This window comes from Callospermophilus lateralis, chromosome 8, assembly GCF_048772815.1.
Source record: "Callospermophilus lateralis isolate mCalLat2 chromosome 8, mCalLat2.hap1, whole genome shotgun sequence".
Taxonomy (NCBI): Eukaryota; Metazoa; Chordata; class Mammalia; order Rodentia; family Sciuridae; genus Callospermophilus; species Callospermophilus lateralis.
In genome coordinates this window covers 68,660,397-68,686,152 of record NC_135312.1, presented here as the reverse complement: position 1 = coordinate 68,686,152, position 25,756 = coordinate 68,660,397, and the positions used below count along the sequence as shown (strand labels likewise).

General features: G+C 37.7%; 1 protein-coding gene and 1 non-coding gene across 2 annotated transcripts in view; one reads left to right on the top strand and one right to left on the bottom strand.

Annotated features, from left to right (window-relative positions):
• Positions 1–8,477: 8,477 nt before the first annotated feature.
• LOC143406622 (U6 spliceosomal RNA) lies at positions 8,478–8,584 on the bottom strand. The gene has a single exon (XR_013092256.1). It is a non-coding gene; the product is annotated as a U6 spliceosomal RNA (small nuclear RNA).
• A 7,672-nt stretch (positions 8,585–16,256) lies between these two features.
• Positions 16,257–25,756, top strand: part of LOC143405699 (broad substrate specificity ATP-binding cassette transporter ABCG2-like) — a 46,278-nt gene continuing 36,778 nt past the window's right edge. Inside the window, exons 1-4 of the mRNA XM_077110149.1 lie at positions 16,257–16,396; positions 22,360–22,419; positions 23,258–23,372; positions 24,062–24,214. Coding sequence (XP_076966264.1) covers positions 22,367–22,419; positions 23,258–23,372; positions 24,062–24,214 — 321 coding nt within the window. The 5' untranslated portion in view covers positions 16,257–16,396; positions 22,360–22,366. The remainder of the gene's footprint in view (positions 16,397–22,359; positions 22,420–23,257; positions 23,373–24,061; positions 24,215–25,756) is intronic.

Sequence of the window (25,756 nt, the reverse complement as noted above, 5' to 3'; positions counted from 1 at the left end):
TCTTCCAACTACAGTAAAAGAGAAAGAGGCAAAAAAATCACCACTTTCCAGGAAGGAGCCAAAATTGGTGATGTATCAGATAAACTTGACCAATTAAATTGCCAATAATGAACCACATCAATGTTGCTGGTAATTCAACCAATAACCTGAACTGCGATAGGAGGAACTAAAACAACAAAAATACATAGATATGTACAAAAGAGTCTCTATCTCTTTTTCCCTGCCTTTATAAGGTAAAAAATCTACACCTGCAGCTTATTCCAAGTTAGCTGCAAGTCATTTTATGAGAGCCAATACCTTCATACTTTTGGAATCTTGCACTAAGCAAAAAACCAGACTTCTCAAGGCCTCTTTTCTAAAGGATTTCATCCTTTTCAGACCTTCATTCAGCTTTCTGGTACTTATACTGCCCAAAATGTTGTACAATTTTCTTAAATGAAGAATTCACAAAAAAACTCTAAGGTTTCTTTTGGATGTAAAGACATTTTACGAGGTAGAAAGAAGATAAAGGAGACACTAACCATGCACTGAAAATAAATATCATCTAGTGGAGAAGAGGGATGGATATATTTATATATCCATAAACCAAGTGTCTCTTTCATTCAATCAGTAGACAACTCCTGATCAAATCTGAAGTTTACCACTGGGGTGCTCCAGCACACAGCCTGATGGTTCATAGGTTCTCAGTAAATGTGTATTGGCTGAAACAGTAACATGTAGATTTCACACTCATGCTAATGCCACTAATCTTTAGTGCTTTCCTGAAACTGAGGTGAGGATTTTTCTTGCCAAATTCCAATTTCATAGGTGTCAAGTTAAGTGAATTACTTAATGGTAGCATCTTCCTATCAATCTAAAAATAGAATGTCTAGCTCCATAATTTATTTCAGATATTTACAAGCCCCTGGTCAGCTGTTAGGCAACACTATCTCCTCTAGTACTGGAGGGGAGGCCACACCTGGAGTCTAAGTTGTAGCACCTGTGGGTGGCCATCCCACGCAGGAGCTAAGCTGCCACCACCCCCAGCCTTGAGTAAAGGGGGTATTGGGCGGGTATCACAAGGGTATATTTTATTTATTTTTCCTATTGTGCTTAAGATCCAGTACTGCATTTTGATCCTGAAGGTCTGAGGATCTGTTTAGCTTTCATTACTTCAGTAAAGGAGTAGGAATGGATTGCTTTGATTATGACACGCCATCTGCTGGACATACTGGGAAACAATGTCTTCTAGCCCTGAAGAATGATTATTTTAACACAGTTCATCAAACACCAACCTGGTCCTTTTCCTGGGGCAGCCCAAATGTCCTTGAGTGACAGTTCTACATTTGGTCATGAATCAGCAACACAATGAGTCTATGTTGGTAGCAGTTAAATGATCCTTGGATTTGAAGTCAGATGATAGGAACAAGGTTTTCAACTTTTCTCCAGCCTGAATATCTGCCTCTAGGATTCATGATTGGGGATGTTGATACACTGGCTAGCTAATAACTCACCTGTGCTTAAATACTTTTTTGTAGGAAATGAATACAGTAGAATCTAGCACTTGGGAAAACTAAAATAAAGAAATGTAAAGACATTTGCACACTCTTAATATGCAATGGAAACTTCATATTTCCATCACTTCTCTGGTCAGTCTTTGATGGAATATGCCACTTGGATGGCACCCACTCTCCCACATGAATGTAATTGTGAAGGCCTCAGCTCAGAAGAAACAGACAACCTGAAATGAGTGCTGGAAACACTTATATATCCATGTGAGCATAGTCATTCTGCTTTTTGGCTAAAGTCCTAACCCTTCGTTTCCAATTTTCCATAAATGAAACCAGAGCAAAACATTAAAACACAAGTAACCAAATAGTAGGTAAACTACCAAAAGCTGCCTTTAAACATGGTTAATCATTTCAAAGTAGTTGATGGTTATTCTTCTGTTCTTAATATTCTTGAGAAAATACAATACAAATATTGAATACAAATAAAGATATTTAGAATCATATCTATTACATAAATTAGTTACTAGAAAGATTAAACAAACTAATATCTAATCTAAAAAGAGAAAAAATATTGAAAATAACAGGAGAGTGTGCAAAAGAGAGGAAAAATAAGAGAAATTTAACAAAAGCATAAAATGTAAATGAAAGAAACTCTTATTGATGAACAATTTCCAATAAATATTAGAAAATGACAATGACATTTGTACAACATTTTTAAAACCCTCAAAATAATGTTAAAAAAAATCTTTGCAAAGATGTATGAGGGACAAAAATATTTTTTAAATGTGTTAGGTGATACTATACTCATTTGATAAATGAGAGTATAAAGTGAACATGGGGCCTGATGAACATTATTTAATGTTGATATATGTATGATAATCAATGATTTAAGTATCATGAATCATATGGATTCAATTGTAGAGCTTCAACACAGAAAATAATGCCTACTAGTAATATGAGGAAAATTAGCAAAATCATATTGCACTGGAAATTTAAACCTACCTCTCTCAATCTTTGATGGAGAAAGTAGACAAAAATTGCCTAGAAATAAGTGTTTGAATTGAATATGTGACTTGCTATATGTACATCAAACTTCATGCAGGTTGAGCCTCCCTAACCCCCCCAGAACTGAAATCTGAAATTGTATGAAATCTGAAAGTAATAGGTCAATTTGACACCACAAGTGGAAAATTCAACACCATGAAACTTTGTTTCATGCCCTAAATTGCTAAAAAATATTGTATAAACTTATATTCAGGTGATTTGTACAATTTGCAGATATCTTGGATCCATCCCAAAGAAATGTATATATATACTTTCAGGTGTTGAGATTATATAATGTATAATATGATATAATATTATATATTATGTGCTATATATATTATACATTATATGTTATATATTATAATAATTATATATTATAAATAATATAATATATATTAGATTATATATATATATATATATATATATATATATATATATATATATATATAAAGGTGCAGGGTGATTTAAGGCCTGAGAAAGGTGACTGGAAGAGAAGTAACAAGTAGTTTACATGTGTTCAACTCAAAGCCATGGCTCTTCTCAGGATGCTTGTATAGAGATTATTGGTGTTATCAGATATGAGATATTATATTTTATATATTATATATCAGATATTATTATATATTATGTATAATATATAATATATGTTATAATATATTATATATTATAAATGTATTATAATATATATTATATTTATTGTATATAAATATGTATTATATATTGTGATATAATATATATTATATGTTATATATATAATCTCAACACATGAAAAAATTCCCAAACCCAAACATTTCTGGTTCCTAATATTTTGCATAAGTGTATTTAACCCTCTCTACCCAATTTTTACCTAGCAGAAGTATTGCCCCAAGTGAGTCAGAATCTAGATTTTATTGCTCATAATGCTCCACAATTACTCAGAGTCAAATGGGCAGGGAAATAGGTTTCATTCAAAGCCAGATTTGAAGAAAGATAAAAGAATGCTCTTTGTTTTGAATTTCAATCTTCAGAAAGCTCCAGGGCCAAGAAAGCTTTTATAAGAGAAGGAGTGATAAAGAGGACAAAAGGTAGGGAAATATATACATGAAAGTTTATCTAATCTGTGTTAGAGATCATGTCAGTGGTGCCTGGCCAAGGTGGGGTTAGTTTCTCTTGTCAACATGAGGAAGTTCAGAAGTTCTAACAATTTGGGGCTTTAATCCCTCTTAATTTCAGATGCATTTCCCTAATTTTAGAGGGAGTCATTTCAAATTCTCCTGTTTAGTCAGCCTTCAGAGTTGAGGAAATTAGTGTTCCAATGTCATCTGACTAGCTGTTGAACATTGTATCAGTGTGCAGAATTAGAACATAAGGAGTCAGATGCTTATTCCCAAAGGGGTAAATTCTGAATTATCAAGTATTTCCACCTAGGGAAAGAGCTTCAGTGTTAGTTTGTGTAATTGCTCCTTCAATGCCTTCTCAGTTGTTTGATTTGGTGGGTTGGATGGGTTTCTCCATGCAATCTCAACCCTGTCTCTGAACTATGTCCTTTGAAAACACTGTGAATTATTTATCAAGCTTACTTACCCCATGGTGTGGGAGCCTTGTCTCATTCTTTGATCTCAGTGGGCTCAATTCAGAGGAGATCTCTCTTCCTGTCACCAGTGAAACAAGGAGGGTGAGTTTTTTCAGCTGTTCCCATTCCATTACTTCCTCATCACTTCTTGACCATCATAGAGGACTTTGCCCAGTTCTTCAGAGGCCCCCAGTAATAGTGAGCAGAACCAAGGGAGTGAATGCTGTCACATAGTCTGTCCTCCACTTTTGGCATTTAGTCCCTATTCCTGTGAAACAGAGTTGAAAGTCTAAATAAATATTCCATCTTCACATGCTTTTCTTTATTAGTTAATTGACTTAAAATCAATAATTTTGGAAGTCATGGAGCTGAGCAATATTATCATTAGCCTCCTACTAGCTTTGCGGTACTTAAAATCAAGGACATGTGGGGCATGGTGAAATCATTTGCTGGGGTTGTTTCCCAGGGATTCAAAGCCCATGTTCGTTGGAGCCAATGACTTCACTTGGGCTTGCACCAGTATTGCATGGGTAACATTTTGACATCCCCAGGCCAGAAATTCCATGCTCATATCTGCTAACACCAATAATTTCTGAACAAGCATCCTGAGAAGAGCCATGGCATTGAGTTGAACATGTGTAAACTACTGGTTACTTCACCTCTAGTCACCTTTCTCATGCCTTAAATCACCTGCACCTTTATCCCAGAAAACACCATAAACCTTACTCTCAGGAGGGTCTCTTCTTTCTTTGTGCTGAGTCTATTTACAAATACATTCTTTTTTACAAAACTTGTCATTGCAATGACTGGCATACAGTGAGGTGTGCAAAATGGAACTTGTTTGGAAACAATTTGATGAAATGGCCAAAAATAACATCCAGAAGAACATTTGCCATGGCTTTTTAGCCCCTTACCACTCTAAAAACCTTTGAACAAGTCAAAACAAGTATCTAAGCACCTTGTCCCATGGAACATCCCCGGGACTTTTCCTGACTCAGCACTGTGGACCTTCAGTGCATAGTTTCAATTTTGCACTCTGGATTGAAGACTTCCTACCCCGCGAGTCACTTTCCTATAAGCAATCAGATTCCTATTTCTTTTCCCCTCTCACTTGGCTTTTCTAGTGAAGGAGCTGGATTTGGATAGACAAGATTTAACATCTGAATGGAAGTTCTGGTTTGAACTTCCTTGGAGGCAATGTGATTCCAGACCAGAGAGGGATTAAGGATCCTCTATCTACAGAAGTTCTCTTTGGTTTCTCTCTGGGTTGGTCTGGTTGTGGTTGGAGATGGACCGCATCAGATTGCAGAAACCTGGTCAGACCTGGTTTGGCCTTCATTGCAAGTGTCCTGAGACCTGATTCTAACTACAATATAAGTAATAAAAGAATATAATTTTGACTTGTTTTGTCACTATTCGGAAACAATGGGAAATATTAGCTACATCTCCACATGCAGCCCATTAGTTGAAATTCTCCAACAACTGGGTCACTTGCAGCTATAAATCCATGAGAAGAAAAAATGATTTTTTTTGGTAATCCTGTCTGATCTTCATATTCCTTGAATTAAGGAAAGCATTAGCCTGCTGGAGACAGCACTGGGAAGAATTTAACTTAAACCTGCCAGGTATACTGTCACCTTAATTCTGAAGAGTAGCTTTAGCAGAGGTTCCTGGGGCCACTCTGCTCTTTTGCAGGGGATGCCCATGAATTTTTTAAACACTATTAACTCCCAGTAACACCTTGTTGCCTTTTCTGGTAAATTCATTTTGGGTCTGCAAGCCTAATTTAATGTTTTATCAGCATGCCTAATTTACAAACTTCTTGGGAGTGCATTTTAATTAATCTTAAACTGCAATTATAGGGTGAACATATAAAAGTTTTAAGCTTTTCATTTTTTTCTTCTAATGACTTTCTTCTTATATTAAGGATACCTGTTATTATGTGGAATGCAAAATCTAAGAGTTACCTCATAAATTATTTTGGAAATGAGAAGAAGGAAAATGAAGGAGAAAGATGAAATAAATAGTCAAGAAAAGAAGGGTGAAGAGGAGGAGGGGGAAGAGGAGGAGCAAAGGTCACAGTCTTTTTAAGAAATCAGGCTGCTATGAGATCTGCTTTACCTAAAAAAAATTTGGTCCACAAACTTCCTAAGATTACAAAAGAATATCTTAAAGTGTAGTCATATAAAGTGGTTATCTTAGCTTCTACCATTTTGTCATAAATATAATTTGGATTGAAATGCCCTTTAACAAACTATTCAATTCACATTGCTTTATCACACTTGTGTATCATGTGCATCAAGTACATGGGTTTTCTTTGACTAAGAAATAACTTGAAATGGTTGTCTGATGTCTCAGCAATGCAGGTATAACTGTCAAATATAGACTAGGTGAATAGAAATGAGATTAAATATTTATAAATGTACTGCTCATGTTGCCTAAAGTCTTAAATTCTGTTATGCTGAAATTTGATACAACATCTGAGTCATTTCCAAATAAGAAATTTAGGAGATAGAAGAAGACTGTAGCCTATTTTTCAAAACAGCTGGATATAATCACTAAGTATGCCCATATGCCTGAGTATGGTAGCACCCACTGTGATTTGCTGCAAGAAGCAGAGAAGTTAAACTCCAGCCAGGTTATCACTATATAAAGTCCACTTGCAGGAACAAAAGAAGGGAGTTGACTTACCTGGGGAGGTGAGGCAACATTCAAACTATATTACTGAGCAATTCTAATATCACCATGAATTCAGGATAGACTTAAACCCAGACTCTGTGTTTCCCACTGATGCAAAAGTACCCATTCATAACTGTATCCATATTATTGAGCAAGTGTATTCCTACCATCTTGACCTAATGAAGCTGCCATTGGAGAATCCAAAACTTGAGATGTCCACATAGATAAACAGTTTTTTGAACCAAGGTGTGTTAGCTTTCTATAAACATAACCAAAATACCTGATAAGTACACTTAGAGGAGTAAAAGTTTATATTGTTAAAACGTGTTGTTATTGTTGAAAGTTTCAGATGTTTAGTTCATAGAAGGACATGGTGGAGGAAGTTGGTCAGCTCTTGGAAGCCAGGAAGGAGAGAGAGAGAGGGAGAGAAAGAGAGAAAGAAAGGAGAGGAGAAGTGAGGCCAGGGACAATATACAAACCCTAAGGACACATACACAATGAACTAAGTTTTCCAGCCAACCTAATCTTATCACCTAGTAAGTAATCTATTCAAATTATTATTTCTTCAAAAGAATTAGTCTACTCAGTTATTGCTCTCATAACCTAATGATTACACCTTTGAACATTCCTGCATTAACACATGAGCTTTTCCAGAGACACTAAAGAGTCAAACCTCAAAACAAGGACAGCACAGAGCTGATTATAGGGCATTAACCCAGAAAAAAAAACATTGAAAGCAGAAGTCCTCCCACCTAGTTTTTCCACATACAAGGAAGGGTTTGTGGCTCTAAGAAAGGCCCCTCCATTTAGAAGGAGTAACTAGCACATAAAAAAAAAACCCACACCACCACCACCACAAAACTGTTCTAAAAATGGAGAAAGACAATGTTAACAGTTCCCAAAATCAATAGAACATCATCTAAGCACATGCAAACTCATATCTGTATTTATAAGATTACCCTACTTATAAATAGTAAAATGTGGGGGTTTGCAAGTGGGATAGAGGGAGTAAGAAGGAAACAAAAGGAAAGAAAGAGATAAGAGAGAGCGGGAAAAAGAAAATAAGAGAAAAGAGAAAAGAAATAAAAGGGAGGAGGGAGGTGGGGCATATGCAATTCCTCTATATTATATTATTCTGGTGATTCAGTTGTTAAAGACCTTTTTCATGCACAATTCTTGGTTTCACATATGTTGAGGTTGTGAGGACCAGAGGGGGAAGGGTAGAGGAGACTGGATGAATGGATGAAAAGAGAGAGAAGAGAAAGAAAGAAAAGAAAAAGAAAATGTCTCTCAGAACTGTTTTCTTTTCTTCCAGTAGGTGGCGTTGTCTATTCCTAGCTTGAGTCTCTGCGTTCAGGGTGGTGGAGGTAGCCAGTGTGAGAGGACTTGAGCTTCCACCTGTGGCCTCTCTACTCTTATTCTCTGAGATGTAAACCAGGCGCCTGATCCGCCACAGAACCAAGTTGGTAGCCACGCCCACCAGTTGGTGGATTTTAAGGGTTGGTAGGATTTTCCAAGATGAGTTCCATCAGTTTTTCTTGTAAGGTGTTTGATAAGGTGGGGGCTGTTGGGGAGACCTTATGTTTGTCCAGAGTTCAGTTCAGTGACGGCACGGGCAGATGGCTGGGCCCCTCCTCCAGTTGGGGTGGTCTGCCTACCGTGTGGGCGGGCGGCTGGGCCCCTTCTCCGGGTTGCGTGGTCTGCCTTCCGTGAAAAATATGGAACGCTTCATGAATTTGCGTGTCATCCTTGCGCAGGGGCCATGCTAATCTTCTCTGTATCCTTCCAATTGTAGTATATGTGCTGCCAAAGCGAGCACTATTTCATTATTTTCATTCAAGTATTTTCTACATAACAGTTTTTGGTATATATTTTGAATTTATTTATTTGCTACTTTATGTGTGTGCAGGAAGCAAATCTAGGCTGTGATCTCTCTATCACTGAACTTCATCCCCAGCACTCTGAATTCTTTTATTTATATAAATTCCAAAATACCTTATACGACCTAATATCCTGTTTCTGTTATTTATGTTTTGTCTCAAAATCACATTTTCTTTCTCCTTTTTCGTATGTTTATACTATCTTTGAGTTGCTGTCAGAGAATGCTGATACCACAATATTCATTAAGATCCAACTATGAACAGTATCCTAATTTTGGTTTAAAATGAAACCTGAATAAATGTATTTCTATATGAGTCTTCCCAGTGACAAAATGAATCCTTAAAAAAAAAAAAATCATGAAAATGTTTGTGTTCATCATGGACATATACTTGAAGTTCTTTAAGTCTCCAATATAGTACCTTTGATATTCTAAAAATTATGTACTGTCAATTTTCTTACCTTCCCTTCATGCCTGATTTTCCTGAATAGGACACAATATTAACAATAACTCCTGAGGTCAACAGCATGACACCATGGTTTTTCTTTGTAAACTGCAGATAGAAGATTTTGTCCACATGCAGGTGCTACTTTCTGAGGCCAGAGGCACGGGGTGAATGCTGGGATGGCAGTACTTGCTCACAGAACCTGGTAACCAGAACTTCTCCTGAACCCATGCTATCACTTTCTAGGGTTTCCTGTCTCAAACTAATGCAGAGAAATAGTTATTTCAGCAGAGTGAAAACATAGAAACCATCCACAGGTATACGTTCATTCAAACCCTTCATCCCTTTAGATTCAGTTCCTGATGTATTTGGCTCTGGACACAACCATCTAATTTGTCCCAAATTCATTAACCAGAAATCACCTCTTGCCCTTGGGATGGGTGAAGTGTGAGAGCAAAAGCCTAGGTGTCAGAACTCCTAGTGCTCAGGGACAGTGAGCGCAACAGTGCCAAACCCATTCAGTCACATGAGGTGTCCATCAGCCTTGGAAGTACCCACTAGAGCGAATTGCTTCTGTTCCTTTGAAAAAGCACCAGAGGTGGGGATTTTGGTTTGTCCCTGTGTGGCCAGGGACAGTCTTCTCCATCAACTGGACTCCGCAGCGGGGCAGTGGTCCCTGAGGTTTGGTGCCTTGAAAACAGAGGCTTACCACAGTCTATCAGTTGGTGCCACACCTTTTGCCTTCTGCCCCCGCCCTGACCCAGGGAACACACTTCAGGGAGAGGTGGCCGTGGGCATGCTAGCTGGACAGCCTGAGTCTCCTGTACCAAAGTCCAGTCCAGGCTATCTCCTAGAGGTCCAGTTTGCTGCCCCCAGCCCTGAGAGAGGCTACTAGCACCTTCCCACTAGGTGAGTGTTTCTCCTCTGGGTAGAGGGAGTGGTGGGGTCATCTCCATCTGGGAAGGGATCAGTGGAGGCTGTGGGCACTGTCCTCAACCCCATAGACAGCTTCATCAGAGTGCAGGAGAGAGGGGAAGCACTTAGACCTCCACTGGGGAGGGAGGGAAAGGAAGGCAGAGGAAAGGAGCCAGGGGACTGGGGGAAATGCTTGAGGATTTCTACAACAGTACAGATGCTTGGTGGCCTTGTGGACTGGAAGCTGATGTTTCATGGCCTGTATGGAAATTCAAGCTGACTCCTTTTGACCTCCATATCTGTGCTTTATATCCACGAGTTTTATGCTATGCCTCTGAGCAGAAATTTGTGCCCTTGGTCATTTGAACTACTATGAAGTGAACAAGTTTGTGTGCCAGGAAATGTGGGTAGGTATTTTTTTTTTATTTTATTTTTTTAGAAAAGAGCACACTGGGGCTGGGGATGTGGCTCAAGCAGTAGCGCGCTCGCCTGGCATGCCCGGGGCACTGGGTTCAATCCTCAGCTCCACATAAAAATAAAATAAAGATGTTGTGTCCACCAAAAACTAAAAAATAAATATTAAAAATTCTCTCTCTCTCTTTAAAAATAAATAAAGACATTGTGTTGTGTCCATCTACAACTCTCTCTTTAAAAAAAAAAAAAGTACATTGCTTAAATGACATGGCTGAGTTTGTACCCTTGGCAGTTTGATTTGAGAGCAGGAAATAAAAACAGTCCATACAGAATTTTTTTCAGAAAACGATATGGCAGTGCAACTGATTCTGGGTCTGGTAGGGAGTCCAGCCTGCACAAGTCAGTTAAGATAAAACTCTTGCCTGTTCTCAAATGTGTGAAGATAAGGAGAGTTAATATTGAAGAAGGAAAACTTTCCTGAGCATGGAAATTACTGCTGGTGGAGGAAATATTTATTAGCATTAATACTGTAAAGGGATTGGCAAAGCAATTATTTTTCTTATTTCCAGGTTAGTTTTCTCATCAATTTGGGTAGTTTGCTACAGAGTTCTTGAGGTCTCTTTCAGAATTTTTATGGAAATATTTCAGTTTTGATGATTAAATGTAAAAATTAACCAACTATTTACAACACTTACTAAAAACAATACTAAAAACATTCAAATGATGCAAAAAATTCAGCCCAAAAACTAAATTGTAAGTAAGTTTTAAAATGTTTGTGTATACAAAGCAACATGTTCATATATATATATATATATATATATATATATATATATATATATATATATATATTGTTTACTCATTCCTTTTTCAGAAAAATATACAGATTCATAGCAACAAGTGTGTTTATTGGGCTTATTTGTTCCAGGGTCCTGGACATTATTCGGGAGTTCACTTAGGGAACACATTACTTTACATAACATGTATTAAAATACAAACACATGTGTGCAAACCTATTTCTGAACTTAATATCATTAGGCACCCATGAAGCATTTGAAGTGAGCATGTGAAAGATAAACTACCACCTAGAGTAGAACATTGCCTGAGGGAGCACATTGCAATAGACACAGGTGAACTGAAAGGCCCTCTGTACATAAAAATGTGTATCCTGAAGGTCATTAGAGAGAGAGAATGATCAGTCATTCCCTCTGAAGCTGGTTCATGAGAGAAGCTTTTCCTGGTGTTTACTTTTTATTATTTTAAAACTTTTTTTCTCCATTTTTGTTGCATTTTATGTGTACATAGTGACAGAATGTTGTTTCATTTTCATGCTTCTATATCCATTCTACTGTATATTCATTCTTCTATATTTGGATAACCTGCTTTCCAAGCTCCGTTTTTTAAAAAGACTGTCCATGCTCCCATGCATGTTTTTTGCATCTTAGTCTAAAAGGATTATTTGAGTATTTCTGAATGGTTTTGTTTATGAGTCTTCTATTCTGTACCATTAGTCTGTGTTTCAGTTTTCATGGCAGTTATTTTTGAGCAATATGTTGTGTGTGTGTGTGTGTGTGTGTGTGAGAGAGAGAGAGAGAGAGAGTCACCTAGGCATGCAGAAGAGACAGAGGAATGGCAATGGAGAGCACCCTCAGTGTGATCCTTATGTATGCAGTAGTGTATGTTCTAAGGGCACTTCCTAAGGAGGATTTTTGTAGTTGTAACTGTCCTTACTCTGTTACGGACTCACTTGAATGATAAGACCCTGTGGTCCCACATGCTATTGTTGATGGCTGGATCTTTTTTGGGAATAAACCTGGGTTTTATAGAGGGATAGGTGAGCATCATATTCTTTTAATAGTCTATAAATGGGTTTGTCATTAGTTTAAAAAATATATGTATATATTTTTCAATTGACCCACACTAATTTAACATAGGTAAGTATTTGGTGTGACATTTTCTTACACATCTACAATGTGCAACTATAAGATGAGGGTAATTGGTTTATCTCTGTCTTCAAACAGTATGCTGACAGTTTTTGATATGAGTTTGGTAGCAGTTGAAGACAGGATCAAGGAGGGAGGAAGATTTATATTATGTTAAAAATGAACCATATACTCTGGGGTAGGAAGCTAGGATTGAAAGGTTTCAATGAAAATGAAAGAGCCCAAATGGTCTCCCTACCTGTGTCTGTCTATAGGCTCTCTAGACCTACGAGATCCTCATCAGTCCTTTAAATAATCAATGCTGAGTTCACTTCAGAATGTGAACCAAAAATTGATGGCTAGATGATTATGTTCCCATAATTTTTTCTTTTTCAATAATGTCTTGTATAATTTTATTCTTATACTGTATCTCTCCAACTTAATGTATACTTCTGTGGTTACTAATATATATTGCTATTAATATTAATATATATTCAAAGTCAGTCATGCATCATAATCCAACAAAACCCATACAGATGAGTACTCCTTCTCTCCACTCACTAGGAGGCTGAGAAGAGTAGATCCCTGAGTTTGAGTTACCCAGTAAATTTATTTATAGAGAGAAAATACTCAGTGGATCATATTTAAAGTTAGTAGTGTAGCAGTCGTTTAAGCCAGGAATGGGTGTGATAAGTACAGAGAAAAATCGCTATGCTACCTTCTGCTCCCATCTATGGTTAAGTTTGTTTTAACAAGAAGGTAATGAAATTTCTACTTCATCAGGAAACCTGTTGAACCAGTTTTCCTATACTTTATGGATCACTACCTCAATTTCTTGGATTTGTGACTGGAGAAGACCTTGCTGCTATTTAGAGAAGGGTCTGGCTGGAATTTAGTTCTTAGGCTCAGTTAGCATTAGGTAATACAATTCAGTCCATGTAGAAGGTAAAATAGATGTTTCTAGAAGGTAACAAGTCTTGTAATCTCCCACTAAACATACTGGATGGAAATTTTTCAAAGAAAGAGGAAGCACTGAATGAGAGGAGCCAAAGAAGGTCTAAAGATTGTGCCAGTAGGATGGGATCAGCTTGATGCAGAAAGTAGACAAAAGGTGAGGACTTCCCAGGGCATCTGCCAGTGATGTCTTCCTAACTGCCTCAGATACCCCTCCCCTGAGTCTTGTTACCTACTCCTCTTATTGAATACAAAGGGGTTTCCTTTTACATTTACATGAGATTTTCTCTAGTTTCCAAGGGCCATAACATCATAACATTGTATTCTTTTTTTCAAATTTCTTTTTTGTGTTGGTGATGGGAATTGAACCCAGAGCCTCATGCATGAGAGGCAAGCACTCTACCACTGAGCCACATTCCTACCCCTTTTTTTAAGTCCCCAAATTGATCATGGGCTGGGATGGTTTGGAACACGTTAAGTTCATAAGGAACCCTTACAAATCCTCTGTTCAGTTGGGTCCTTGCTGGTAAATGAGGTTCTCCTCCTCTTGAAGTTCTTTGCTTTTCCCATCCACACCTGCGTTTTCTACTGGGCCAGGAGAGAGTTCTTCAGGTGGTGTGTTCTTGGTATGTTGTGTCTGATAAACCCGGTGCTCTTTCTGTTCTTGGAGTTCTTGAGTGGTATTGTACTGTGGCAGCACACACACAGAGAAAGAGACTTCTAAGATCTTATGACAGAGGAGGGTTCATAACAGTGTCCCCTGGCTCTTGGATTGTTACAGTAGCCTCTCATATGATCTCCTTGCTCCATCCCTACCTCTGATAAAAGTCAGAGTGGTAAAAATAGTTAAATCATGCCATTCCTTTACCCAGAACTTCCTGGTACCTCTCATTCTCATTTCTAGTCCAAGTCAAATTACTTATGGGCTCTGCTTCAGCTGTCTTTCCTCTGACCTTAGCTCCTCTCTTCTTGCCCTCCATCACACACCAGGCCCTCTGACCTCTTTGCTGGTTTTGTACATTTGTGCTCAGCTCAGCACTGCTCCTCCAGATGGCCTCCCTCAGTGACAGCTCAACAGTCTCATTGGAGTTCACTTTCCTGACCACTTTTTCTACCTGAGTCCCCTTTGTAGCTGGTTATAGTGATTTGTATCATCACATCTAACTGGAGTTTTTAATTTATTTTTTAAAGGTCTGGTTATTTGGTGATAAACTATGTTTTCCTGAACATATTAATAAATGGTTTTAATGTCAGTGTTTGATAACTCCACTGTGTTTCACCTGTGGGTCTTCCTTTATATTCTGATTTGGAACTTTAGCTCCTATATTCTGGCATGCCTGGGAATTTTAGATTAAAAGTTTGTGCAATGATCTTTTTTGGTGTTTGTTACCAGGGATTAAATCCAGGATTCTTACCTATTGAGCCACATCCACGCCCTATTTATTTATTTATTTTGATACAGCATCTCATTATATTGCCTAGGGCCTCACTAATTTGCTGAGGCTGTCTTAAACTTGTGATCTTCTGCCTTAGCCTCCTGAATCCCATAATTACAAGTGTGTGCCAGCACACTTGGCTGATATCTTCTTTGAAAGTGGATTTAACTTCTTCTAGCAATGTCTGAGTAGATGACCCCGATTAAGCAGAGAATGGTCTATTTTGGGTTTTCCCTTATTCCCAGGCAATAATGCTTCTGGGATCGCTAAAGCTTGGGTTCTTAGGGAACCTCATCACCTCTGCAGGCTCAGCTGTCCAATTTTTGTCTCCCTGGCTTAAAGACTGCTGAGATATTTGCTCAGATGTATTAAGGGCTTCTGGAAGATGCCTCTAGCAGCCTTTTCCTGCCTGGATCCCAATGTTGCCCCTTTGTGTATAAAGTTTGCATTTCCAAATACCTGGAGAGGAAAAGGCATGAGGTGCTGGGATTGCTCAGTTCTCTTCCTACTTTTTGGGATTTTGGTTTCTCCACTCCTGTGGCTTTGTTGCTCTCATCAGAGACTTTTCACATGCTCCTTCTCATGTTCTGTCTGCTTCGATGGTTGTTCTCAGGAGGATGGAGCAGCTGTCCTCCATAGGCAAAGAGAAAGTTCTTCATGGATGGTTTTGGATTTCACAAATGAAAACTCTAATTACTGCAGTTAGTATTTCAAGCCTATTTAACAACCTCAGTTCATCACCAAGTCTTATTCTGAATTGATTTAAGGAGCCTTTTGTAACTCTCCAAGAAACATTTTTCACTTCACATTAACTTAATATTCAATTTTTCTTTAAGGCCTTGAGCTCTTTAACTATTCGTTCGATTTACTTAGTCATTTTCATATGTATGCCCATTAAATAAATAATAATGTCAGTACAAAACAATGTTGGAGTTTACTGTTTTAGATAATCGAAGGTGCGCAACAACCAGAGATGTACAAGTTGAAACTATAAATTCAGAAAAATCTTTCCAGCTCCTGACTGCTATACTAAGCTCCTTTTGTAGTCAAAATATTATAAACTCCAATATTAAAAAATACAGGAGCTGCATGATGATCATGTAGGCTATCCCTGAACTGAAGTTGTATCATAGTGTGAATTTCAAGTCAGACAAGATATAACTATCATCTGCCTTTTACTTCCTTTCTGGGTTTTGCATAATTTTCATAATTTTTACTTTTTAGAACCCCTGAATTTGGGAACATGATATCTAACTGGAATGCCAGGATTCTAATTTGTATCTGCCTCTGATTATAGGTTCTAATGTTGTTCTTATCACAATCATGTGGGCTATTCTTTGGGAAAGAACCTACTCACTGCAGCACAGTTTAGAAGATGCTTGGTTTAAATGTGTTCTTATCTGGTGTTTAAAATCTTGATTGCCTGAACTATCAACTTACTATTGATTTTCCCTCTACAGAAAAACATAACTCTGCAAATGTCTGCCAATAAGGACTCATTTTCAATCGACTTACTCCCAATAAACTCTGATGGCTTCCTTGGGACCACCTCCAGTGACCAGAAAGGGCCTGTGTTATGTTTCTACAACATCTGTTATCATGTAAAAGAGAAGAGAGGCTTCCTGTTTAAACAGAAAGTAACTGAGAAAAAGATACTATCAGATATCAAGTATGTGCATGACCTTTTTTTAAATTAAATTATTTATTTATTCTAATTTGTTATACATGATGGCAGAATATAATTCAAATCATATTGTACATATAGAGCACAATTTTTCAAGTCACTGATTGTACACAAACTATTTTCACACCATTCCTGTCTTCATATATGTACTTAGGGTAATGATGTCTAACTCATTTCACCATCTTTCCTATCCCCTTCCCCGCTCCCTTACCCTTCCTCCTCTTTACCCTATTTAAAGTTCCTCCATTCCTCCCATGCTCTCCACCATTGCCATTATGAGTCAGCATCCTCATATCAAAGAAACATTTGGCCTTTGGTTTTTAGGAATTGGCTTGCCTCATTTAGCAATATATTCTCGAACTCCATCCACTTACCTGCAAATGCCATGATTTTATTCTCTTTTAATGCTGAGTAATATTGCATTGTGTATATATACCAAAGTTTTCCTATCCACTCATCTACTGAAGGGCATCTGGGTTGGTTCCACATTGTAGCTATTGTGAATTGTGCTGCTATAAACATTGGTATGGCTGTGTACAGGGGTAAGATTTTGTTTTTAAGTACTTTGGGTATAAACTGAGGAGTGGGATAGCTGGGTCAAATATTGGTTCCATTCCAAATTTTCCAAGGAATCTCCATACTGCTTTCCAAAGTGGTTGCACCAATTTGCAGTCCCACCAGCAGTGTGTGAGTGCGCCTTTTTCCACACATCCTAGTCAACACTTATTGTTGTTTGTATTCTTGATAGCTGCCATTCTGACTAGAGTGAGATGAAATCTTAAGACTAGTTTTGATTTGCATTTCTCTAATTGCTAGAGATGTTGAGCATTTTTTCATATGTGTGTTGCTTGATTGTATATCCTTTCTGAGAAGTGTCTGTTCAGGTCCTTGACCCATTTATTCATTGGGTTATTTGTTTTTTTGCTGTTAAGATTTTGAGTGCTTTATATATCCTAGAGATTAGTGCTCTATCCAATGTGCTTGTGGTAAAGATTTGCTCCCAAGATGTAGGCTCTCTATGCACCTCACTGATTGTTTCTTTTGCAGAGAAGAACCTTTTTAGTTTGAATACATCCCATTTATTGATTTTTTATTTTGTTTCTTGTACTATATGAGTCTTACTAAGGACGTTGGGGCCTAATCCGACATGATGGAGATTTGGGCCTACTTTTCTTCCATTAGGTTCAGGATCTCTGGTTTAATTACTAGGTCCTTGATCCACTTTGAGTTAGTTTTGTTTTGTAAATGGTAAGAGATAGAAGTTTAATTTCATTTTGTTACATGTGGATTTCCAGTTTTCCCAATCTTTTTGAGGCAATCTTTTCTCCACTGTATGTTTTTGGCACCTTTGTCTAATATAAGATAACTGTAGTTATGTGGGTTAGATTCTGTGTCCTCTATTCTGTACCATTGGCCTACAGGTACAATACCATGCTGTTTTTGTTTCTGTTGCTCTGTAGTATAGTTTAAGGTCTGGAACAGAAATGTCTCCAGCCTCACTCTTCTTGTGCATGACCTTTTAAAGGACCACTTTATTGACCTACAATGAACTTCCAGGTTTTCTGTATTAGCAATAAACTCTATGAATATTTGTGTTCAAATCTTTAGACATATTAACAAATGCTTTCATTTCTTTTGTCTAAAGTAGGAGTGAGATGATCTCTTAAGTGTATGTTTAACTTTGAAAGGAACTGAACTAACAATCCATTTGTAAAAGTGATTGTACCATGTGTATCAATGTTTGAGAAACTGACAAATTAATGTGCCATTTAGTTTTTCATGTGTCAACCACATGTTTTGGTTGAAATAGGCCTGGTGGTATAATCTATTGCTTTTTTATATATATACTGGGAATTGAACCCATGGCACTTACCCATGGAGCCACACGTCCAGACCAGCTGTTTTTCACATATTATTTAAGATAGGATCTCCTTGTGTTGTTAGGGCCTTGCTAATTTGCTAAGTCTAACCTAGAACTTAGGATCCTTGTTCCTCATCTTCCTGAGCTGATGGGATTACAAGCTTGTGCCATCACACCAGGATAGTTTATTGTTTTTTGATTGTGGGTACATAATGTAACTCTGATCTTTCCAAACACTGAAACAGAATATGTTTCTATTTCACTACTCAAACGAGCTTTCTGAAACAGATTGGTTTTAGGTACTTGTGCACTTTATGTCCTTTATAGTCTACAACAAGGAGGTTGAAATGAGAGCATATTGTGAAAGTACTTTTCTTTTTAAATAGACCTGTTTTAAATGAATGCTCTATGATTTTTCACATTCTATAACAATTTACTTATTACTATAATGAAGACAGATGGAACATATATAAATATAAGATCCCTACAATCTCACTAATGTTATGTAGTTTTATAGAGTACCTAATAATTGTAATTTTATTTTTATTCTTTTTATCCAGAAACATAATCAGAATTCAAAGTGTGGTGTTAAAGTGAGATCTAGAGCGGAAAGGAGATGAGTGTTATTATAGAACCTATTACTATGAGGTACCTCTATGAGTTCACAGGTGCTGGCCTTAGGAGTGTCAGAGTTTTTCTGATATTTGTGAGCCTCTGCTTCCCTTCTATGGAGTCATGATGTAATTTGGCTTTGCTCAGATACCATTGCCTATGAATTCTGTTTCTGTAATAAGGGAAATAATCATCCCTAGTCAAAGTAAGCACCTTCAACTGGCTTTTCAAGGCTGAAGAGTGACTATAAAATAATTTTTTGACTCAGTGTGGCTGCAGATCTATACGTAAGTTGATGTTTGTTCTGTTTTCTTGATAATTTTATATGATTTTACACTTTTCAGTTAATGCCAGCCAACTCCCTTTAGAAATCAAAGAATTGACAAAATAGCATAGAAATTTCTGAGTCATTGGAGGTAAAGAAATAGCAAGGATTTAAGGGCTGACTGGGCTGAGGCAAGGGCTGCTGTGGAGATACAGAAAATGAAAACTCTTTGTGTGTGTGTGTGTGTGTGTGTGTGTGTGTGGAGAGAGAGAGAGAGAGAGAGAGAGAGAGAGAGAGAGAGAGAGAGAGGGAGAGAGAAACAGAGACAGAGAGAGAGAGAGGTTGACCATGTCCCAAGAATGGCATTTAATTCCTTTGACTATAAACAAAACAAGACCAAAGGGTGTACCATGATCTCATAATGTGTAGTAGATCCAACAGGAATCCTTCGGGTCTTTTCATGTTGTACAGTCAGTATTTGGGATTCAGTGTGCCATGTCTAACAGGGGAAGGTGTCAAGAGCGGTAAATGAATTATGGTCTTTGAACTGTGCGGATTCAGAGACGATGCCCCTCCTGGAAACTCTAGGGGCCTAAGTTGCCAATTTGAGACTACAGAGCTTCTTTAGTGACAACCTGTTCAAAGGGAAATTCCATACTAGCCATGAATTTATCAGTTCATGACCTAGGTTCCAATACCAGCTGCCTGGGGGAAGAGAATTAGGGGTGTAAGCTAATGGTTCTAATTGGGCTGTTTATATTCAAAATTTCAGTTTTGCTTTTCTTGAAGAAACTTTCTCACAATGTTCCTTTTGCTGTTTAAACCTATATAATGAATTTGCTGAGCCTGCTCATGGTCACTATTTATCTATCAATGTACAGTGATCTACCAGGCCCCAGTTTTTTCTCTATTTGTGTGTCTGTTTGTCTTTTATCCATACCCTCCCACCCAGTATGGAAACTTGAATTAATAGTAGTGCAGGGTGCAGCAGAAGGGCAGGAGGGAGAAGTGGTTACAGAAAGACACAGTCTTCTTGGCAAGGTTTTACAGTTTTAGGAGAGAGGCATATGCTGTAAAGCAGAAAATAAGAGGGGAATGGCTTGTGAGGGGTGAGAGAAGGGTGGAGGTGAAGATGGGGAGAACAGGAAAGGTGAAGGACTTAACTAAATTTTTGACATGAGTGTAGCTCCAGACTCTATTGAAACAAATTAGCATGGTTCTGTCTACTCATGGTGTTTGGGAAATAGAAAATAATTGACCACCTGTAGGTGCTCATTCCCTTGACTAGAGTGTGAACTCCAGGGGCTAGGACTTTGTTTTTCCATTTGTTTATCTACTGGATTTGCTCTCAGCTCTATCCCATGTCCTAAAATAGTATCTTGTACATACATAGTTGACACGAGGTAATTGTGTTGCCTGAATGGATGTGGAACTAGTCAGTGCCCTACATAGTAACTGTGGCATTTGGGTTTCTAGCTTCTGATGTTTTCTGTAACACTGGGATTTACTGTCAAAGAAAGCCAAACAAAGGGACTTTTGAAATGCTTTGCCTTACTATATTCACATTTGTTTTTCTGGTTGAATCGTTCAGGATGGCTTGCTCTTTTTTTGACTACATATCTTAAAAACATGGGAAATTTTCTAGGCAATGAAAACTTAGGAAATAAAAAGGGTTTTCCTGATCATTTCTGAAGCAGTTTCTAGGTAGATATTAATAAGGGAGATGCATTAAGAACTGTAGACAAATGCACTTTGAGAGTTTGCCCAAGCATTGTGAATTTGGGTTATTGCTAATGATTGAACCCAAGACTTCATGCATGCTAAATACCCCCACTTGCACTGACCTACACCCCCAGACATACCCAGTCATTTGTGTGTCTTTACACTGGGGGAGGAAGGATAACAAATGAATTAAGAATTTTCTGAACCCCAGTTTACCACACTCTCAATAGTCCAGTGATTCAGAGTTTCCACAGTTAATAAACAAAGTGAATGGTACATATCACCTCAGCCTCTGGCAGCGCTAGTTTCATTTGTTAAAAATCAGGTGCTACAGGCCAAGAAAGATGAGATCATTCTAGATGTGAGTGCTGTGGGGCAGTTGCACTGGGACTTTCATATTTCATGACACCTATGCAATCATAGGATCAACCTCCCTGGGTATCAGTATGTGAGGGCACATAGCTGTTGGCTTTGATCCTGTTCATGGAATAGATACTGATTCCACTGTAGAACACATCTTGATGTGCCTAGCAATTCAAAAGAGGGACTGGCATACACACCAGAGTTCTGAATGCCTGAAGCCAGACTGCTGTATGCACTCCTGTGCTCCTGCAGTAGCCCTGCCCTTAGTTCTCTTCCTCCACCTAATTCTTCCTAGTAGATTCACCTCTTATGTTTAGGATAATAATCAGCCTAAAATTGACTTCCTGGGTCTTAGCACAGTCAACACTGCCATAATCACCCTCTTCTACTCTGATTGTTTACTACCCTCAGGAATACACTTAATTTGATTGAAGCATACTTATATCCATTTTTTGACTGTACATCTCACAAGGATGTCCATACTACAGGGATGTCACCCAATACACACAGAACATTTTCCAGTCAATTAATCAGATACTTAACAAAGCAGTGAATCATCTACCCTGTTTTTTTTAATTGGTAAGATATTTTTCTTGAATGTGAAGAACACGCGATTTTTTTTTTTATAGTCTGGAGTACTTTGCTCCACTCTGATTTCTACTGAAGATATATTAATTTTCGTTATGACTAGATTTTAAAAGTGAGAACACTACTACTGATCAATCTCCAAATCAGAGTTCATTAATGGTGTCTAAGTTGACTGGGAAGCAGGTGAAGGGATTTGAAGAGGCTGATCATTAAACATGATTTAGAAACTGTTTTAAAAGGAGTAAGAGTAATGCAGATCATTCATAAAAAATTCACTACTTATTTTGTGGTCTGAACATGAAATATGTCATTTCCCCCAAAGAGATTAGGGGTTTCAAGATATTTGAGGGATCTCAGACATTTTTTATAGGTCCTGACTAGACTTCTAGTAATCAATGATATTTTACATTAATATTTGGTGCTTGTTACTTATCTGCAATTTCATCAACCTTTCCTAAATGCATTCAGTGTAGACCCTAAACCTATGGAACTCTTTGTAAAGTAAAATACTAGATCAGTATATTTTTGTGTTTACAGTGGGATCATGAACCCTGGCCTTAATGCCATCGTGGGACCCTCAGTTTCAGGCAATACTTTGTGAGTACAAAAGAAGGTGTAAGTAAGCCTTTTGGCTGCATTTTAGTATGCTTTTTAAAAAATCACATGTGTTGGTTGTGCATGGTAGTGCTCTCCTGTAATCCCAGCAGCTTAGAAGGATGAGGCAGGAGGATCATGTGTTCAAACCATCCTCAGCAAAAGCGAGGTGCTAACCAACTCAGTGAGTTGCTGTCTCTAAATTAAATACAAAAGATGACTGCAAATGTGACCCAGTGGTTAAGTACTACTGAATTTAATCCCTGGTACCCGGCCCCCACCCCACAAAAAAAAATCATGTGAATTTGCTGTGCATTTCCTGTCTGATGCTAGGTACTATGGATAAAATCAATTCAGACTAGCATATGGTTTTAATCCAAGGACCAGGAAGTCTTATTAAATTCAGTTTTAACAACATGGAATGAGGAAGTGATCACACTATAGCAGTCCATCATATTATGAACTAATGTGGAAAGAAGATAAAGGAATAATGTTAAAAGTGAACAGAAGGAGCTGAAGTTCTCAGGGAGATCATGCATCAGAGATAAAGGAGACTGTTGCCTGGGTTGGAACCATGAAGGTGAGGGTCACTGGGAGTCTATACTGGATAAGCCAATAATATTTTGCTTTAATGATTTTGGAATGTCTTATAGCACATGAAGAAAAGGATGCTAAGAATTTCTATGTGTGCATGCACATACACAGACACACACATATGTTAAACCATAGAATTTTTTGACTAGTTCAATTTTTAACTTGAACAGATACTGGATTCTGAGGAGGTGAGAGATGTGGCCTTTGTAGGAAGGAAAAATCTCTGAACATGTGTATCCTTTTATAGGTTGTTAGATATATTGGCTGCAAGGAAGGATCCAAGTGGTATATCTGGAGATGTTTGGGTACATGAAGTACCTGAGGATTCCAATATACCACATAATACAGGCTATGTGGTACAGGTAAGTATTGGTGATTTTGCCTTTTAGGTTTCCCCTGTTTCTGTATGTGCAAGAGACTGGGCTTATAGTTTTACATGCTTCCAATTGAAGATGCTCAGTACCAACTTTATTTATACCACCTTTACATAATCTCCTTTAAGATTGAGGTAGGAGTCAAAAGGAGAGGCAGAAAGAACCTGGAATACAGACTTTTAGGCAGTGGCATCAATTCTAGATTTTATATCATTTCCAAAACCATCTACTGTTGTCTTTTTGGCTCTTCATTCACCTCTCTTCTTCTCCTAAGGGATGACTTTAGCAACGCCTCATAATAATCATTTTGTAAATGTCTAGAAGTCATCATATTTGTGAGTGCTCCACCTGAGTATGCAAATAGCTTCCCTTGGGCTCTAAAGCTGTCTGTATAGAATTTCTGAAATCCTTAGAGTTGAAACTTTACAATAGCTAGAACTTTCCTTTGGGTTTATTTAATTTATTTATTTTTTTAGTTGTTGATGAATCTTTATTTTATTTATTTATATGTGGTACTGAGAGTCGAACCCCATGTCTCACACATGCTAGGCGAGCACTCTACACTGAGCCACAACCACAGCCCTGGTTTTATTATTTTCATATTTTAAGTTACATACACAGAAGTGATGGTCTTAGAAAAACTCAGTGTTTCTCAATGAAATCACATTTGCCTTCAGGATGATGTTGTGATGGACACACTGTCCGTGAGAGAAAACTTATGGTTCTCAGCAGCTCTTCGGCTTCCAACAACTATGACAAAACAGGAAAAGAAGGAGAGGATCAACAACATCATTAAAGAGTTAGGTCTGGAGGAAGTGGCAGATTCCAAGGTAATGTGTAAAATCTGATAGAGTCATAACCAGGAAAGAGGAGCTCAGAAGTTTCCTAATGTGTATGGTGTCAAAACTGGCTGCTTTCTGTAGTGATGAGAAAGGTAACTAGTTACATAGTATGAAGAGGGAAATATGTGGGGAACAATCTTAACTGTGGTCTAGTCCTGAAGAAGGAGTAGGTCTATGTGGAGAGAGCCCCTCACATGGCCGTTTCCATGGTCCTCCCACCCCCATTGTTGAAGACACAGGTTATTTGATGTCTTTGCACTGACTTTTCTTGTTCTTCTTTTTCCTCTTTTAGCTGCTCTTCTCCAACTCTTCCTCCAGGAAATATTGTTACATGTTTTTTGAGGTATACTTCTGGATTTCATAAATGAAAAGAATCCAAGTATTCTTTTTTAATTGTTTTTTTAGTTATATGTAACACTGGATTCATTTTGACATAATTATAAAAGCAGAGAATATAACTTGTTCTGGTTCATTCCCAGGTACTTCCCTTTTCTTCTCCTCACTCCCTCCCCTGTTCCTATTCCTCTACTCTACTGATCTGTCTAGTTACTTACAGTATTTTTAACATTATTTATTGTGGGTGTGTGTGTATATATATATATTCATATATGTACATAAAAATGTTTGGTCAGATTCATTCCATTGCCTTTCCTTATCTAATTTTCCCTCCCTTCACTCCATTCCACTTTGTCGACTCTACTGAATTTTTCTACATTTTTATCCCCTCACCCTTTATTCTGAATTAGCTTCCACATATCAGAAAAAATAATCAACCCTTGTCTTTTGGGGGGTTTGGCTTGTTTCACTTAGCACAATATTCTACAGCTCCATCCATTTACTGGCAAATGACACAAAGTTGTTCTCTTTATTGCTGAGAAATACTCCATTATATATATACTATTTTTTCTTTACCTATTAATTGTTAAAGGGTATTAGTGATTTCCAGGTATTAGCAATTTTGCCTTTTAGGTTTCCCCTGTTTCTGTCTGGGCAAGAGCCTGGGCTTATTGTTTCATTCCATAACTTGGCTATTGTGAATCATCTGCTATAAACATTGCTGTGCATCACAGTAATATGCGGATTTTAATTCTTTTCGATATATAACAGAAGAGTGAGACAGCTGATATATGGTAGTTCTATTCTTAGTTTTTTTTTTTTTGAGAAATCTCCATACTCCAGAGTGGTTGAACTAATTTGGAGTTCCACCAACAGTGTATGAGCTCACCTTTTTCCCCTATATCATTGCCAACATTTATTGTTATGTTCATTCTTGATAATCAGCTTTCTGACTAGAATGAGATGAAATCTCTGTGTAGTTTTAATATGCTTTTCCCTAATTGCTACAGATATTGAACATTTTTTCATGTATTATTTCTTTTGAGAAGTGTCTATTTAATTCTTTGCCCATTTAATGGTTGGTTCATTTGTTTATTTGGTGTTAAGTTTTTGGGGGGTTATTTGTATTTTCTGGAAATTAATGCCCTGAGAAGTAGGTAAGAAATGTTTTCTCCCTTTCTGAGGCTCTCTCTT